Raw genomic sequence first — 18,580 nt, forward strand, 5'->3', positions numbered from 1 at the left:
GATCTAGTCAAGTTTATTTAGGAAACTGAATTCTTTTTAATATTTCTTCAAAGTTATTTGGCTACCTAAGGTGCCGTCATTTTATCATTTTATGATGTCCATATAACGACCAATGCGATATATAAGGCGGTAGATATACTTTATGATATATTATCGTATGCCAATGCTATTGTTCATACTTGTGTTCGAAAATTCAATGAGAAACTGCCAAACACCGATGTGGTCTTTTAGGCGTTAGTGTTTTATTCATATGAAATGGAAATGTACAGTGGGACTCGAAAAAAAACAAATCTGCCAAATCGGATGAGAATTGCGACCTCTAGAGGCTCAAGATGTCAAGATCCCAGATGGGTTTATATGGCAGCTATATCAGGTTCTATACCGATTTACGCCATACTCAGCTGAGTTATTGGAAGTCATAACAAAACACCTCATGCAAGATTTCAGCCAAATCGGATGAGAACTGCGCCCTCTAGAGGCTCAAGAAGTCAAGACCCAAGATCGGTTTATATGCCAGCTATACCAGATTATGAACCGATATGAATCATACTTAGCAAAGTTGTTGGAAGTGATACCAAAACACTACGTGCAAAATTTCAATCAAATCGGATGAGAATTGCGCCCTCTAGAGGCTCAAGAAGTCAAGACCCAAGATCGGTTTATATGTAAGCTATACCAACCGACCTACACTAACAAAAAGTATTTGTTCAAAATTTCAGGCGGCTAGCTTTACTTCTTCGAAAGTTTGCGTGCTTTCGACAGACAGACGGACGGACGTACGGACAGACGGACGGAAATGGCTAGATCGACTTAAAATGACATGACGATCAAGAATATATATACTTTATGGGGTCTCAGATGCATATTTCGAGGTCTTACAAACAGAATGACGAAACTCGTATACCCCCATCCTATGGTGGAGGGTGGAGAAATTGTAATGTCAAACATCAAATCCACTGCGTTCCCCACAGCTGGCGACTCTTCCGCACATGTTACTTAAATAAAATTCTGAACCCAGGAACGAAATCCTGAAGTCCGTTTCTGGGGCAAAGGCCCCTCGATCCCGTAGCGACCTAAAATGCCCATTAGTGGCGGGGGACGCGCTCCCTATTGTTGTCTTTGGCACTACCCAGGTATTGCCGTGTGGATTTGACAATCACATTTAAATGCCCTCAGGGGCATATTTAATGCGACCTTTACATCCACGATGTGATGTCTTCATACTCATCATCATCCTCCTCTTCCTATTCATCTTAAATTTTCTATTATATAAAAATGAAATTGTTGCGCTTTGTTTGTTTGTTTGTTTATTCCGTATAGACTCGAAAACGGCTCAACCAATTTTCAAGAAATTTTTACAGATGGTAGAGCTTGAGCCCCCGGTGAAAATAGGTTACTACATTCTTTGATATCCGAAGGGGGAGCGGACCCTCCCCCATACCCGAATTTTCAAAAAAAAAACAGATCTCGGAGATGCGTGCACTGATTTAAGCGAAATTTCATGTATGCCCCCTCATGGTACCCCAAAAACATGAAATTGGTAAAATATTTTGGGGTCAAATAACTTGGGGGGACGCCCCATCCCAAAACCCACCGGAACGGACATGTGCACCGATTGGGACAATATGGGTATCAAATGAAAGGTATTTAAGAGTAGAGTACGAATTTGGTATAAAAATTTCACTCTTAAGTTTCGGGGAGTTCACACCCCAAGAGGGCACTTTCACCGCTTTGGGCAATATGAGTATCAAATGAAAGGTATTTGTGAGTAGAGTACGAACTTGGCATTAAAAGGTTACCCTAAGTGTTACCCAACAGGACACTTTGACCGCTTTGAGTAATATGGGTATCAAACAAAAGGTATTTAAAAGTAGAGTACAAATCTGAGTCAAAAAAATATTTTTGGCGTCTGAGGCCCCTCTTCACCGTCTAAAATTCCCTAGCAGGTTAGGTAAGAGTGGCAGTCCTTTATAGACTTAGACAATTTTATGCCCATTGTGATACCACGGTAGCGACAGACCAAGGCTTCTCGCGGGAATCGAACCCACGACGCCGCACTGGTAATCCAAGCACGCTATCAACTCGGCTACCGGGGAGCCCATTAGCCCCGGTCGCCGACAAATTTACCGATTGGGAAAATATGGATATCATCAAATAAAAGCTATTTAAAGCTTGAGTCAAATGAAAGCTATTTAAAGCTTGAGTCCAATGCTTATATAAAAATGTATTCCTTGGTGTCTGAGGCGCCCCCACCTCCCAAAACCCCTCAACAAGACATGTTTATCCATTCAGACAATATGGGTATCAAACGAAAGATATGTGGAAGCTGAGTACACATCTGTTCAAAGAATTTGGTTCAAGGTGTCTAGTGGGCCTCCCCAATCAAAAGATGGGTATCAAATAAAAGGTCTTTGGGACTTGACTACGAATCTGGCATGCACAATTAGGACAGAGTCTGGGACCGGCCCACCCACTAAAAACACTTCAATAGGTAATTCGATCGGCATAATATGTCCATTAAAAGAAGGGTCTATGACAGTATATTTCGAATCTAATTTTGTTATAAGGATTCAAGTAAACCTGCGGTTTCAGTAGATCAGGACAGTAGATCGCGACAATAAAAGACTCAAATAAATTGTGGTTTGGTTCTTAGCGTCGGGGGGTACCGACCCTCTCCTCACAATAAATGCAACGTCAAACTGTTATGTAGGATTACCGAGAATATATATTGCACTCCAATGAAAGGACGTGTCAGAGAGATTTTAAGAAAATCGGTTCAGCCAAGTATCATATAGTCATATTGGGTCTAAAAACATTTTTGACGGGTGGCGTGATTCCCTATACTTCGATCTGACTTTGTATGCCACATTCGAAATCTACTCTCGAATACCTTTCATTTGAGTCCCATATTGAAATGAACGTCCAATATGTCTGTTTGGGGGAGTTTTGGGGATAGGGCGCCCGATGGGTACTTAGACTCAAATTTTAATACCATATTCGTATTCTACTCTCCAATACCTATCATTTGATATGTATATTGTCCTGATCGGTCCACTTTTGATTTTGGGTTTTGTTTTTGGCGTAAGGGGGAGGGTTCGTCCCCCTTCCGATACCGAAAAATTATGAAGCCTGTAATGGCTTTCAGACCAACCTACACAATATGCCAATATTTCAAATCGGTTCTGCCGTTTTTTAGTCTATACGGAACAAGCAAACCGAGTCCCATATGTCCGTGTTAAATTTTGGGCGTTTTTATGGAAGTGGGTTGACCCCATATACTTCGACATGAATTTGTATGCCAGTTTCGTTATATTTGATACCCGTATTGTCCTTATCGGTCCACGTTTGTTTTTGGGTGGTGTTTTAGGGGTAAGGGGGAGGGTCTGCCTTTACCCGATATCTAAAAATTCTATAGTCTACGTTCCTTTCCAGACAAATGTATACAATCTATGCAAATTTTAAGAAAATCGGTTCAGCCAAGTAGCATATAGTCATATTGGGTCTAAAGACATTTTTGACGGGCGGCGTGATCCCCTATACTTCGATCTGACTTTGTATGCCACATTCGAAATCTACTCTCGAATACCTTTCATTTGAGTCCCATATTGAAATGAATGTCCAATATGTCTGTTTGGGGGAGTTTTGGGGATAGGGCGCCCGATGGGTACTTAGACTCAAATTTTAATACCATATTCGTATTCTACTATCCAATACCTATCATTTGATATGTATATTGTCCTGATCGGTCCACTTTTGATTTTGCGTTGTGTTTTTGGCGTAAGGGTCTGTCCCCCTTCGAGGGGGGCGGGAGGGTCTGTCCCCCTTCCGATACCGAAAAGTTATGAAGCCTATGTTGGCTTTCAGACCAACCTACACAATATGCGAATATTTCGAATCGGTTCTTCCGTTTTTTAGTCTATACGGAGCAAACAAACCTAGTCCCATATGTCCGTGATTGGCTAATGTGCCCATTTTGGGCGTTTTTATGGAAGTGGATTGAGCCCCTATACTTCGACATGAATTTGTATGCCAGTTTCGTTATATTTGATACCTATATTGTCGTTATCGGTCCACTTTTGATTTTGGGGTAAGGGGGAGGGTCCGCCCCCTTCCGTTATCAATAAATTATAAAGCCTCTTCCTACTTCCTGACCATATACGTAATCTACTCCCGAATACGATATTGTCATGATCGTCAAATAAACCTTTTTTAAGGGGTTTTGGGGCTGGGGCGACCCCGCAGAAACTTGGACCCAACTTTTATTATGAAATTCCTACTCTACTCTCGAATGCCTTTCATTTGAATCCCATAGTGTCCCGTTCGGTCCACTTTTATTTTTGGGTAGTACTTTTGTGGTAAGGGGAAGGGTCCGCCCCCTCCCGATACCAAAATATTATATAGCCTAAGTTTCCTTCCGGACCAACCAACACAATCTGTGAAAATTTCAAGGTAATCGGTTCAGCCGTTTTTGAGTCTATACGGAACAAACAAAAACAAGTTGATTTTTATACCCACCACCGACGGATGGGGGTATATTCATTTTGTCATTCCGATTGCAACACATCGAAATACCCATTTCCGACCCTATAAAGTATATATATTCTTGACCAGCGTAAAAATCTAAGACGATATAGACATGTCCGTCCGTCTGTCTGTTGAAATCACGCTACAGTCTTCAAAAATAGAGATATTGAGCTGAAACTTCGCACAGACTCTTTTTTTGTCCATAAGCAGGTTAAGTTCGAAGATGGGCTAAATCGGACTATATCTTGATATAGCCCCCATATAGACCGATCAGCCGATTTAGGGTCTTAGGCCAATAAAAGCCACATTTATCATCCGAATTTGCTGAAATTTGGGACAGTGCGTTGTCTTAGGCCCTTCGACATCTTCCGTCAATATGGCTCAGATCGGTCCAGATTTGGATATACATAGCTGCCATATAGACCGATCCTCCAATTTAGGGTCTTAAGCCCATAAAAGCCACATTTATTATCCGATTTTGCTGAAATTTAAGACAGTGAGTTGTCTTAGGCCCTTCGACAACTTCCGTCAATATGGCTCGGATCGGTTCAGATTTGGATATAGCTGTCATATAGACCGATCCTCCAATTTAGGGTTTTAGGCCCATAAAAGCCACTTTTATTATCTGATTTTGCTGAAATTTAAGACAGTGAGTTGTGTTCAGCCCTTCAACGTCCTTCGTCAATTTGGCCCAGATCGGTTCAGATTTGGATATAGCTGCCATATAGACCGATCCTCCAATTTAGGGTCTGAGGCCCATAAAAGCCACATTTATTATCCGATTTTGCTGAAATTTAAGACAGTTAGTTGTGTTCAGCCCTTCAACGCTCTTCGTCAATTTGGCCCAGATCGGTTCAGATTTGGATATAGCTGCCTTATAGACCGATCAGCCGATTTAGGGTCTTAGGCGAATAAAAGCTACATTTATTATCCGATTTTGCTGAAATTTGGGACAGTGAGTTGTGTTATGCCCTTCGACATCCTCGGTCAATTTGGCCCAGATCGGTCCAGATTTGGATATAGCTGCCATATAGACCGATCCTCCGATTTAGGGTCATAGGTCCATAAAAGCTACATTTATTATCCGATTTTGCGGAAATGTGGGGCAGTGAGTTGTGTTAGGCCCTTCAACATTCTCCCTCAATTTGGCTTAGATCGGCCCAGGTTTGGATATAGCTGCCATATAGACCGATCCTCCGATTTAGGGTCATACGCCCTTAAAAGCTACATTTATTATCCGATTTTGCTTAAATGTGGGACAGTGAGTTGTCTTAGGCCCTTCGATATCCTCCGTCAATATGGCTCAGATCGGTTCAGATTTGGATATAGCAGCCATATAGACCGATCCTCCAACTTAGGGTCTTAGGCCCATAAAAGCCACTTTTATTATCCGATTTTGCGGAAATTTGGGGCAGTGAGTTGTGTTAGGCCCTTCAACATTCTCCCTCAATTTGATCGGCCCAGATTTGGATATAGCCGCCATATAGACTGATTTCTCGGTTTTAGGTTTTGGGGCCATAAAAAGCGCATTTATTGTCCGATTTTGCCGAAATTTGGGACAAAGAGTTAAGTTAAGCCCCTCCACATATTTCTGCAATTTGGTCTAGATCGATCAAGATTTGCATATAGCTGCCATATAGACCGATTTCTCGATTTAAATTCTTGGCCCCATAAAAGGCGCATTTTTAATCCGATTGCACTGAAATTTGACACACTGACTTATGTTATGCTTTTGGACATCCGTGTCGTATATAGTTCAGATCGGTTTATTTTTAGATATAACAACTAAAAAGACCAATATTTTGTTATACGCTATTAAACAATGACTTGTACTTATCAGCATTTGGTCCAAATTGGATCATATTTCGATATAACTGCTATGTGACATAAGATATGCAATTTTCACCGAATTTTGATGAAAGGTGGTTTACATATATACCCGAGGTGGTGGGTATCCAAAGTTCGGCCCGGCCGAACTTAACGCCTTTTTGCTTGTTATATATAAGAAGATAGGTTTGGGAATGGATATTTCGATGTAATGCAAACGGAATGATAAAATGAATATACCCCATCCTTTGGTGGTGGGTATAAAACAGGGGTCTCTCCGCTCTCCCTTATCAGGGCAAACATGGGTACCTTTGCAAAGTTAGCTGGTCTTACGGCCTAATTTGGACGTTCACTATGCCGAGTTGGTAGCGTTTTAGGATCACCAGTGTAGGGGTCGTGGGTTCGATTTCCGCCAGATGCCTTGATCTATCGCTACTGTGGTATCACAATGGACTTGAAATTGTCTAAGTGAGTCTGTAAAGGGGTGCCACTCTTACCTAACCTAACCTTACCATGCATTGAGACATAAGTGACTTAACGACCAAAATTGAAGTCGTCACACCCATACCTTTAAGAACTGAAATTCACTTTTGTCATTCAACTTTTAACCATAATTATTGTACTCTCCCTTTCAAACAGATGCATTGATTTCACTGAAAGATTTATGCTACAATCTAAGTGTTTCCCTATCTCCATTGATTTTTCCCTATCAAGTTAAACTGATATGATAATAAATATTCGCTACGTTTATAGATATTCTGCGCCCACTTCAAACTAAAAGAAAAATCATTTAAATTATGATTAGAGTTTAATTCATTAGAAATTAATTTATTAAAAAAAAAAACGAATATAGTGATTAGATTACATGTAGGAGCCCACATATCGAGAAGCAATGTTGCAATATATTTAGAGGGAAGTAACGCAGTAGCGGTGAAATCAGTTTCATACAGTGATCTAGCACCGACAGATCACCGGAATAATGCTGCGTTCAGGTGTTTTAATTCTATTGCTGGGGGCAGTGATTGCCTTGAGTCAAGGCATAGCCTATGATGGGTAAGTGGGGCTTTTCTATGTACTCTTGGTATTTAATTCTAAACAAATTTTCTTATTTCAGCTACAAAGTCTTCGAGGTCATACCGCGTACCCAGGAGCAAGCCGATTTCCTTTTTGAGCTTTCCAAAAATGAGGATTTCTATGATTTCTTTGCCTTGAAGAAAATCCCCAACCATGTGGCCCGCGTCATGGTTATGCCCAATGAGGAGGAGAATTTCCTGAATGCCTTGGCCCGCATGGATTTACCTCATCGTGTGGTCAATGAGAATGTTGGTCGCACCATTGAACAGGAATTCCAAATGAGAAAGATGATGCGCCAAATGATGCCTTTCAATGGCCAAGGTCGTTTGACTACCGATCGCTATTACAGTCATGAGGAAATCAATGCCTACATTGATGATTTAGCCTCACGTTATCCCACTCGCGTTTTTGTCAAGAAGGTGGGTCGCTCCTTTGAGGGCCGTGACATCAAGACCATAACCATTACCAATGGTGATGGACGCCTGGGAAAAAATATTATCTTCATGGATGGTGGTTTCCATGCCCGTGAATGGATCTCCCCGGCTGCCAATTTGTATACCATCGACCAATTGGTGGAGAATTTTGCTGAGAATGCCGATTTGTTGCTGGACTATGATTGGGTCATCTTGCCTGTGGTCAATCCTGATGGCTATGAGCACACCCAGACCAGCAGTTTGGCACGTATTTGGCGTAAAACTCGTCAACCCTACAAGTATATGGGCCAAACCTGTTATGGTGCCGATCCCAATCGCAACTTTGACTTCCATTGGAATGAAGAGGGTGCTTCGAGCAACCCCTGCTCTGATACCTTTGCTGGACCCAAGGCCTTCTCTGAGCCTGAAACTATGATTGTGCGTGACCTAATGCATTCGTTGAGGGGGCGTGGTGTCATGTATTTGACCATACACTCCTATGGCAATTATCTTTTGTATCCATGGGGTTGGACCTCGTAAGTGTGGCGAGACTCAATGCTCTGGTTTAGTTTTGTTCACATAATGAATTTCCACTTACAGCGACTTACCTGATACCTGGGAGGATTTGGATGAAGTTGCCCGTGCTGGTGGTGATGCCATTTTCGAAGCCACCGGCACCGTCTACAGTGTGGGCTCCTCCACCAATGTCTTGTATATAGCCGCCGGTGCCAGTGATGATTATGCCTTCTATGCCGGTTTCCCCATTTCCATAACCATGGAACTGCCCGGTGGTGGTCTCACCGGTTTCGATCCTCCAGCCTCGAAAATCGATGATTTCGTCACTGAGACCTGGATTGGTATTCGTGCCATGGCCAAGAAGGTGGTTGAGAAATATCCTACAGAAAGGGTGGAATTCTTATAGATTACTCCATGCTGAAGTGCTTAATTAAAATTTAACAGTTTTTTTTTTTTAATTGATTAAAAAATTTGTATATCTACTTCCGGCATATCTATCAATGGCCAGAGAAAGCCACTATCTTCAGACAATGGTTGATTAATTTGAAGTAGCCAATTAAAGGCAACACAGATTATAGCCAAATATTGGGTGTTTTTCAGGGCACGTGGGTTACACAAAGATATAAACCGCAAATAATTCAATATTATGGTCAGAATTTAGACTTAAGATAAGAACAAGGGTGACCGCCACAGCCAGAGGCCAATCTCGAACAATTCAGGCAAATCGGACAAAAATTGAGACTTCCAGGGGCTCAAGAAGTCAAATCGGGAGAACGGTTTATATGGGAGCAATATCTGGTTATAGACCGATATAGACCGTACTTGGCACAGTTGTTGGAAGTCATAACAAAATACCATGCACACAATTTCAGCCAAATTGGACAAAAATTGCGGCTTCCAGGGGCTTAAGAAGTCAAATCAGGAGATTGGTATTTATGGGAGCTATATCCAAATCTGAACCGATATGACCCATATGCAATCTCCAACGACCTACATCAATATAAAGTATCTGTGCAAAATTTCAAGCGTCTAGCTCTACGCGTTCGACCCCTATCGTGATTTCGACAGACGGACGGAAGGACATGGCTAGTTCGATTCAGAATGTCGAGACGATCAAGAATATATGTGCTTTATGGGGTCCTTGACCAATATTTCGAGGTGTTACAAACGGAATGACTAGATAAGTATACCCCCATCCTATGGCGGTGGGTATAAAAATGTGTAGCCACACTAAAACAACACCCTTTATATACGAATTTCTTTAACAAATTATTATACCCTCCACCATAGGATGGGGGTATACTAATTTCGTCATTCTGTTTGTAACACCTCGAAATGTGCGTCTGAGACCCCATAAAGAATATATATTCTTGATCGTCATGTCATTTTAAGGCCACCGTAGTCCAGAGGTTAGCATGACCGCCTATGACACTGAACGCCTGGGTTCGAATCCTGGCGAGACCATCAGAAAAAAATTTTCAGCGGTGGTTCTCCCCTCCTAATGCTGGCAACATTTGTGAGGTACTATGCCATGTAAAACTTCTCTCCAAAAAGGTGTCGCACTGCGGTACGCCGTTCAGACTCGGCTATAAAAAGGAAGCCCCTTATCATTGAGCTTAGACTTGAATCGGACTGCACTCATTGATATGTGAGAAGTTTGCCCCTGTTCCTTAGTGGAATGTTGATGGGCAAAATTTGCATTTGCATGTCATTTTAAGTCGATCTAGCCATGGGCGTCCGCCTATCCGTCAGTCTGTCCGTCTGTCGAAAGCACGCATACTTTCGAAGGAGTAAAGCTAGCCGCTTGAATGTTTGCACAAATACTTTTTATTAGTGTGGATCGGTTGGGATTGTAAATGGGTCAAATCGGTCCATGTTTTTACGTGGTGTTTTGGTATCACTTCCAACAACTGCGCTATGTATGGTTCAAATCTATCCTGATATAGCTGCCATATAAACCGATCTTGGGTCTTGACTTCTTGAGCCTCTAGAGGGCGCAATTCTCGTCCGATTTGACTGAAATTTTGCTCGTGTTGTTTTGGTATCACTTCCAACAACTGCGCTAAGTATGGTTCCAATCGGTCCATGTTTTGTTATAGCTGCTATATAAACCGATCCTGGGTCTTGACTTCTTGAGCCCCTAGAGGGCGCAATTCTCACCCGATTTGACTGAAATTTTGCTCGTGGTGTTTTGGTATCACTTGCAACAACTGCGCTATGTATGGTTCAAATCTATCCATGTTTTGATATAGCTGCCATATAAACCGATCTTGGGTCTTGACTTCTTGAGCCTCTAGAGGGCACAATTCTCGTCCGATTTGACTGAAATTTTCCACGAGGTGTTTTGGTATCACTTCCAACAACTGCGCTAAGTATGGTTCCAATCGGTCCATGTTTTGTTATAGCTGTTATATAAACCGATCTTGGGTCTTGACTTCTTGAGCCTCTAGAGGGCGCAATTATCGTTCGATTTGACTGAAATTTTGCATGAGGTGTTTTATTATGACTTCCAATAACTGTGCTAAGTGTGGCGTAGATCGGTATAGAACTTGATATAGCTGCCATATAAACCGATCTGGGATCTTGACTTACTGAGCCTCTAGAGGGCGCAATTCTCGTTCGATTTGACTGAAATTTTGTACAACGGCTTCTCTCATGACCTTTAACATACGTGTCTAATATGGTCTGAATCGATCAATAGCTTGATACAGCTGCCATATAAACCTATCTCCCGATTTTGCTTCTTGAGCCCCTACAAGGCGCAAAGAACTGAAATATTAGACAATAACTTCTACATTGTTCAGCATTCATTTATGGTCCGAATCGGACTATAACTTGATATAGCTTCCATAGCATAACAGTTCTTATTCAATATTCTTTGTTTGCCTTAAAAGAGATACCGCGCATCGAACTCGACAATTTGCGATCCATGGTGGAGGGTATATAAGATTCGGCTCGGCCGCACTTAGCACGCTCTTACTGGTTTTTTAAATTAAATTTTAGTTTAATCAATTGAGTTAATACACCTAATATTCCCTATTCCGTCTAGAACAAAAAACGTATTCTTCATTCTTATCGGCTAATTAGTTTAAGACATTCGTTTATAGTTTGCCAATTGGTTGTGATTAACTATTTATTAGCTGTAATCGATTTTTGATAATGTCCATGTTATGGGATACTAAAACGCTAAACTCGACTGTGATACATCGATCGATCGAACGATCGATCGTTGTGAGGCAGTTGATTTTCAACAGTTCTAGAGGGTGGTACTCACAAAGAAGGCAAATTTTAATTGATAGTAATGGGTTCATTTCAAGTGGCAGTAGCCCTTATTGGCTGTGTTGCATATCTAATCGCTGCGGAGCCAAGTAACTATGAGGGGTAAGTATTGAAACGGAGCCAAGTAACTATGAGGGGTAAGTATTGAAATGAGTGACGAATTTTTAAAGCTTGGTGGTTACACATTGTTGACTATATGAAACACAGGATGTAATTAATTGCGGAGAAATCAGAAATCGGAGGCACTGTGGTGCAGAAATAAATATGTCCGCCAATGCAGAGTTACCGTTGGAAATTTTCAAATAGTGGCACAAAAAGTGTCATTTGTAAAAAAAGTGGCAGTTATTTGTAAAGTGGCACAAAGGAGGTACACTGTTTTCTTTTTATGAACAAAAAAAAATATTGTAGATAAAAAACAAGTAAAAACGTGTTAAGTTCGGCCGTGCTGAACTCTTAATACCCACGTTATGGGGTAACGCTCTGGCTCTCTATCTGCGTTGACGCGCCTGAAGTCACCGCTCGTTCTCCATTCAGCATTTTTATGCCCACCACCATAAGATGGAGGTATACTAATCAAGTCATTCCGTTTGTAAAACCTCGAAATATTGATCTAGGACCCTAAAAGTATATATATTCTTGATCGTCTCAAAATTCTGATTGGAACTAGCCATGTCTGTCCATCGAAATCTCGATAGCCGTCGAACGTGTAAAACTAGCCGCTAGAAATTTTGAACAGATACTTGATATTGATGTAGGTTGTTGGGTATTGCAAATGGGTTATATCGGTTCAGATTTAGATATAGCTCCCATATAAACCCATTTCCCGATTTGACATCTTAAGCCTATGGAAGCCAGGACTCATAATTTAGTATCAATCATTGTTGCAAATAGATTGATATTAAATAATGAGTCCTCAGGTAAGACCTTGACCAAAATAAGGAGGAAACCTCCATATGCGGACATATTTATTGCTTCCTAAGAAGGAACACCGATTGTTGCTCACCTAACTGTCTACCATATACTCACACACTACTGCAAGTGATTCCCTTATGTCCCTTTTGAAACCATTCCGAATAAATGATGTACCTGAGTAGACATCCTGGTAGTAATACATAAGCAAGATATCCCAGATCGGTGATAAACGACAAACTCAGATGTGTAGCTTGCGCCCCTGTAGTCCCGGACATAAAAAAGCAAGGGCTCGACCACTCCGTGGTCTAGAGGTAGAGTAGAGTAGAGTAGAGTAGAGTAGAGTAGAGTAGAGTATGAGTAGAGTAGAGTAGAGTAGAGTAGAGTAGAGTAGAGTAGAGTAGAGTAGAGTAGAGCAGAGTAGAGTAGAGTAGAGTAGAGTAGAGTAGAGTAGAGTAGAGTAGAGTAGAGTAGAGTAGAGTAGAGTAGAGTAGAGTAGAGTAGAGTAGAGTAGAGTAGAGTAGAGTAGAGTAGAGTAGAGTAGAGTAGAGTAGAGTAGAGTAGAGTAGAGTAGAGTAGAGTAGAGTAGAGTAGAGTAGAGTAGAGTAGAGTAGAGTAGAGTAGAGTAGAGTAGAGTAGAGTAGAGTAGAGTAGAGTAGAGTAGAGTAGAGTAGAGTAGAGTAGAGTAGAGTAGAGTAGAGTAGAGTAGAGTAGAGTAGAGTAGAGTAGAGTAGAGTAGAGTAGAGTAGAGTAGAGTAGAGTAGAGTAGAGTAGAGTAGAGTAGAGTAGAGTAGAGTAGAGTAGAGTAGAGTAGAGTAGAGTAGAGTAGAGTAGAGTAGAGTAGAGTAGAGTAGAGTAGAGTAGAGTAGAGTAGAGTAGAGTAGAGTAGAGTAGAGTAGAGTAGAGTAGAGTAGAGTAGAGTAGAGTAGAGTAGAGTAGAGTAGAGTAGAGTAGAGTAGAGTAGAGTAGAGTAGAGTAGAGTAGAGTAGAGTAGAGTAGAGTAGAGTAGAGTAGAGTAGAGTAGAGTAGAGTAGAGTAGAGTAGAGTAGAGTAGAGTAGAGTAGAGTAGAGTAGAGTAGAGTAGAGTAGAGTAGAGTAGAGTAGAGTAGAGTAGAGTAGAGTAGAGTAGAGTAGAGTAGAGTAGAGTAGAGTAGAGTAGAGTAGAGTAGAGTAGAGTAGAGTAGAGTAGAGTAGAGTAGAGTAGAGTAGAGTAGAGTAGAGTAGAGTAGAGTAGAGTAGAGTAGAGTAGAGTAGAGTAGAGTAGAGTAGAGTAGAGTAGAGTAGAGTAGAGTAGAGTAGAGTAGAGTAGAGTAGAGTAGAGTAGAGTAGAGTAGAGTAGAGTAGAGTAGAGTAGAGTAGAGTAGAGTAGAGTAGAGTAGAGTAGAGTAGAGTAGAGTAGAGTAGAGTAGAGTAGAGTAGAGTAGAGTAGAGTAGAGTAGAGTAGAGTAGAGTAGAGTAGAGTAGAGTAGAGTAGAGTAGAGTAGAGTAGAGTAGAGTAGAGTAGAGTAGAGTAGAGTAGAGTAGAGTAGAGTAGAGTAGAGTAGAGTAGAGTAGAGTAGAGTAGAGTAGAGTAGAGTAGAGTAGAGTAGAGTAGAGTAGAGTAGAGTAGAGTAGAGTAGAGTAGAGTAGAGTAGAGTAGAGTAGAGTAGAGTAGAGTAGAGTAGAGTAGAGTAGAGTAGAGTAGAGTAGAGTAGAGTAGAGTAGAGTAGAGTAGAGTAGAGTAGAGTAGAGTAGAGTAGAGTAGAGTAGAGTAGAGTAGAGTAGAGTAGAGTAGAGTAGAGTAGAGTAGAGTAGAGTAGAGTAGAGTAGAGTAGAGTAGAGTAGAGTAGAGTAGAGTAGAGTAGAGTAGAGTAGAGTAGAGTAGAGTAGAGTAGAGTAGAGTAGAGTAGAGTAGAGTAGAGTAGAGTAGAGTAGAGTAGAGTAGAGTAGAGTAGAGTAGAGTAGAGTAGAGTAGAGTAGAGTAGAGTAGAGTAGAGTAGAGTAGAGTAGAGTAGAGTAGAGTAGAGTAGAGTAGAGTAGAGTAGAGTAGAGTAGAGTAGAGTAGAGTAGAGTAGAGTAGAGTAGAGTAGAGTAGAGTAGAGTAGAGTAGAGTAGAGTAGAGTAGAGTAGAGTAGAGTAGAGTAGAGTAGAGTAGAGTAGAGTAGAGTAGAGTAGAGTAGAGTAGAGTAGAGTAGAGTAGAGTAGAGTAGAGTAGAGTAGAGTAGAGTAGAGTAGAGTAGAGTAGAGTAGAGTAGAGTAGAGTAGAGTAGAGTAGAGTAGAGTAGAGTAGAGTAGAGTAGAGTAGAGTAGAGTAGAGTAGAGTAGAGTAGAGTAGAGTAGAGTAGAGTAGAGTAGAGTAGAGTAGAGTAGAGTAGAGTAGAGTAGAGTAGAGTAGAGTAGAGTAGAGTAGAGTAGAGTAGAGTAGAGTAGAGTAGAGTAGAGTAGAGTAGAGTAGAGTAGAGTAGAGTAGAGTAGAGTAGAGTAGAGTAGAGTAGAGTAGAGTAGAGTAGAGTAGAGTAGAGTAGAGTAGAGTAGAGTAGAGTAGAGTAGAGTAGAGTAGAGTAGAGTAGAGTAGAGTAGAGTAGAGTAGAGTAGAGTAGAGTAGAGTAGAGTAGAGTAGAGTAGAGTAGAGTAGAGTAAAGTAGAGTAGAGAGTAAAAGGAAATTAACGCATTTTTTGGGTGCACCGCCATTGCGAAGTATGAGGGAATGGTATATGACTGGGCTAGAACCAGGAGTCACAATGTTAACCCAGAGAAGACTGAAATATGCCTGTTCACGAAAAATACGAAGATGGGTCGATTTGATACACCACGTTTCCTCAACAAGGTCTGACAATGTCAAATACTTAGGAGTGATCTTGGATAGGAAACTTAATTGGAAGTATCACATTCAGGAGCGTACTGCAAATGCTCACAGATGTTGGGCACTATGTAGAAAACCGCAGCCAGGACTGAATATCGCGCCTCCGTCTCGCTGGTCAAACGCGTAGTTCGCAGAGATAAGCGAATATATTTTAATATGCTGGCAGAGCAAGCAGAAAATGCAGCTAATATTGGAAACATGCGTGGTGTCTACGAGTCAGTAAAACAAATGAGCGGCAACAAGATGAGGACGGATCGGAATAAACAACACCCCAACAACAATTAGACCTATGGCTCGGCTTCATCACCTGCGAAGGAATAGTAACCGAGGATGTGAGCTCCGGCCATCTCTTTGCGCCGAAACGCACGAAGGGATATATCTACAGCCCCACCAACCATCGAATATATTGAGGCCGTTCTAGTCTCACTCAAAAAACAGCAAATCAGCCGGCGCTGGTAGTATACCTGCTGGTCTGGAGCACACCCCATAGCTCAAGCAATCACCCCAATAATCGCGGAGACCTGGGATACAAACGCTATCCCCTCGGTATGGAAGAAGGGGTCGCAATACGAAAGAATGGTGACCTCACTATATCTTTCTGTATCATAACTGGACGCATAGACGTACGAGCTCAATGATGAAGAACGGGTACGGCAAGTAATAGCATGGGTATAGGCCATGTGGGAAAGATGAGATATTGGATCATTTCTTATGTCAATGCCTGCCTTTTGCGGCTTAGAGACACGTGGCACCCACTTTTTAAATTAAGCTAACCTAAACCAATTTCGTTGGGATTTATAACCCTCGGTCCATTATATGCCCCATTTGGATGAAATTATTAGCAGCGGATTATATTAAACACCTGGCCGCATGGTCCAGATTGGTCCATGTCTAGACAGGTATATTTAGTTGACTTATAGACTGATCACTCAATTGACCGCCAATGGAATATCCTCGGATTCAGGCCCCATTTCGAGGTTACGGCCCGAATCCATAGTGCCCAAAATCTGTGAGCCATCTAGGTGCGGTCCCGATACTTCCTATTCGGTTTATAAATTCATCCCAAGACGTTTATTAGGGTGATTGTTCGTTATAGCTGGTATCGTAAATTCAAGTAAGGCCTGATTTGCCATATGGGTGATGTTCCAAATTTAAACGAAACCCGATAAAAACGGTGCCTTTAATTGGTCCAAGATCTTAAATGGGTTCGATCTCACATATAATGCAGATGTATCTAAATGTCCCGATTTGGTCTATTTTAGAACTTTACTTGGTGTATGGTATCAAAAGGTCGATATTGCCGTCTTTGAAACCAAGGGCCCAGAAGTACAAGACGGAGTACCATATTTTATCGTCCTTTTCATCCTTCTATTGTTCCGCAGTGGGAAAATAGTTTCTAATTTTTGTAACCCGATAAAAACGGTGCCTTTAATTGGTCCAAGATCTTAAATGGGTTCGATCTCACATATAATGCAGATGTATCCAAATGTCCCGATTTGGTCTATTTTAGAACTTTACTTGGTGTATGGTGTCAAAAGGTCGATATTGCCGTCTTTGAAACCAAGGGCCCAGAAGTACAAGACGGAGTACCATATTTTATCGTCCTTTTCATCCTTCTATTGTTCCGCAGTTGGTAAATAGTTTCTAATTTTTGTACCATTTTTCTTTTTTTTCTTTCCCGTATAGTCATCAACTTTTTCTACTATCAACGACAGAGGAAAATCAACTTGAATTGCTAAATAAGTTGGCATCGCAGGAAGATGCCTATGATTTCCTAAACTCTGAAAGGGTCATAGTACATCCCAAGCATATTGATGACTTTGCCAGAATTATGCAGCAAAATGATATAGGCTTCAAGATAATCGATGAAAATGTGGGCACAACCATAAGACGAAATTTTGAAAAGAATCAAGCCATGCAAAGACTATTTCCCTACAAAGGCCAAGGACGTTTGGGTACCAATCAGTATTACAGTCATGCAGTCATCAATGTTTACTTGGAATCCTTGGCCCAAAAATACGCTCATAGAGTGTTCCTTAAAAAGGTGGGACATTCATTTGAGGAACGTGAACTAAAAGCTTTGATCATAACCAATGGAGATGGTAGAAACAATAAAAATGTCAATTTAGTTGATGGTGGTTTTCATGCTCGTGAATGGATTTCTCCCGCCACTGCACTCTATGTCATCGATCAATTGGTGGAGAATTTTGAAGAAAATCGTGATTTGCTGCTGGATTTCGATTGGGTTATTTTGCCGGTGGTTAATGCCGATGGTTATGAGTACAGTCAGCAGTCTCCAGATACACGCATGTGGCGCAAAACACGCAAACCTTTGTTTCATGAAGGTGGCATTTGCTATGGGACGGATCCTAATCGCAACTTTGATTTTCACTGGATGGAAGAGGGCGCCTCAGGGGATCCCTGTTCTTCAACATTTGCCGGGCCTAGGCCCTTCTCCGAGCCCGAGGCCATGGTGGTAAGGGATCTGATCCTAACCTATGGCCCGAGAAAAGGTCAAATGTATTTGACTTTACACTCAACGGGTAAATTAATACTTTACCCTTGGGGCTGGACTTCGTAAGTCATGGATTTTTAAAGGCTTGCTAAGAGTTAGTGACAATTTTCCTCTTGTTCTTTTAGTGATTTGCCTGACACTTGGCCTGATCTCCACGAAGTGGCTGAGGCTGGTGCAGAGGCCATTTATGCAGCTAGTGGCACCAACTACACCGTGGGCTCTTCCACCAATGTTCTGTATGTGGCTGCTGGCGCCAGTGATGATTATGCCTTTAATGCTGGCTTTCCCATATCATTTACCATGGAGTTACCAGCGGGTGGATCAACAGGATTTGATCCACCTGTTGAAATGATTGATGGCATAGTTAAGGAAACTTGGGCTGGTATTAGAGCCATGGCTTTGAAAGTTATGGAGAAGTATCCTTTGGTTGATTGAAACGCAAAGCAATGTTTAAATCAATCGTTTTTGTGAAAGGAGACAATGCAGAAAACCAAATAGTTCAAGATTTGAAATGATGCAATAAAATTTAAGTATTTCAAACGTTATGAAGGCAGCTTAGATTTATGGGTTATTCAGAAAGGTATTCATATGCGAACTATTCCCAGTTTATTCAAATTTCTACACATAAAAATTGATTTGTGTTTATTTGTCTGCAAAGCCGCAGGTGCCAATGAGTGACC

General features: G+C 41.4%; 1 protein-coding gene across 1 annotated transcript; it reads left to right on the plus strand.

The window, feature by feature from the left end:
* Positions 1-7,286: 7,286 nt before the first annotated feature.
* Positions 7,287-18,345, plus strand: LOC106093948 (uncharacterized). Its single transcript, XM_059368592.1, has 6 exons — positions 7,287-7,404; positions 7,466-8,374; positions 8,439-8,758; positions 11,654-11,735; positions 17,072-17,962; positions 18,026-18,345. The coding sequence occupies exons 1-6, from the start codon at positions 7,331-7,333 to the stop codon at positions 18,333-18,335; spliced, it is 2,586 nt and encodes an 861-aa protein (XP_059224575.1). The 5' UTR covers positions 7,287-7,330; the 3' UTR covers positions 18,336-18,345.
* The last annotated feature ends 235 nt before the right edge of the window (positions 18,346-18,580 follow it).

This window comes from Stomoxys calcitrans, chromosome 1 (genome assembly GCF_963082655.1).
Source record: "Stomoxys calcitrans chromosome 1, idStoCalc2.1, whole genome shotgun sequence".
In the NCBI taxonomy this organism is placed as follows: domain Eukaryota; kingdom Metazoa; phylum Arthropoda; class Insecta; order Diptera; family Muscidae; genus Stomoxys; species Stomoxys calcitrans.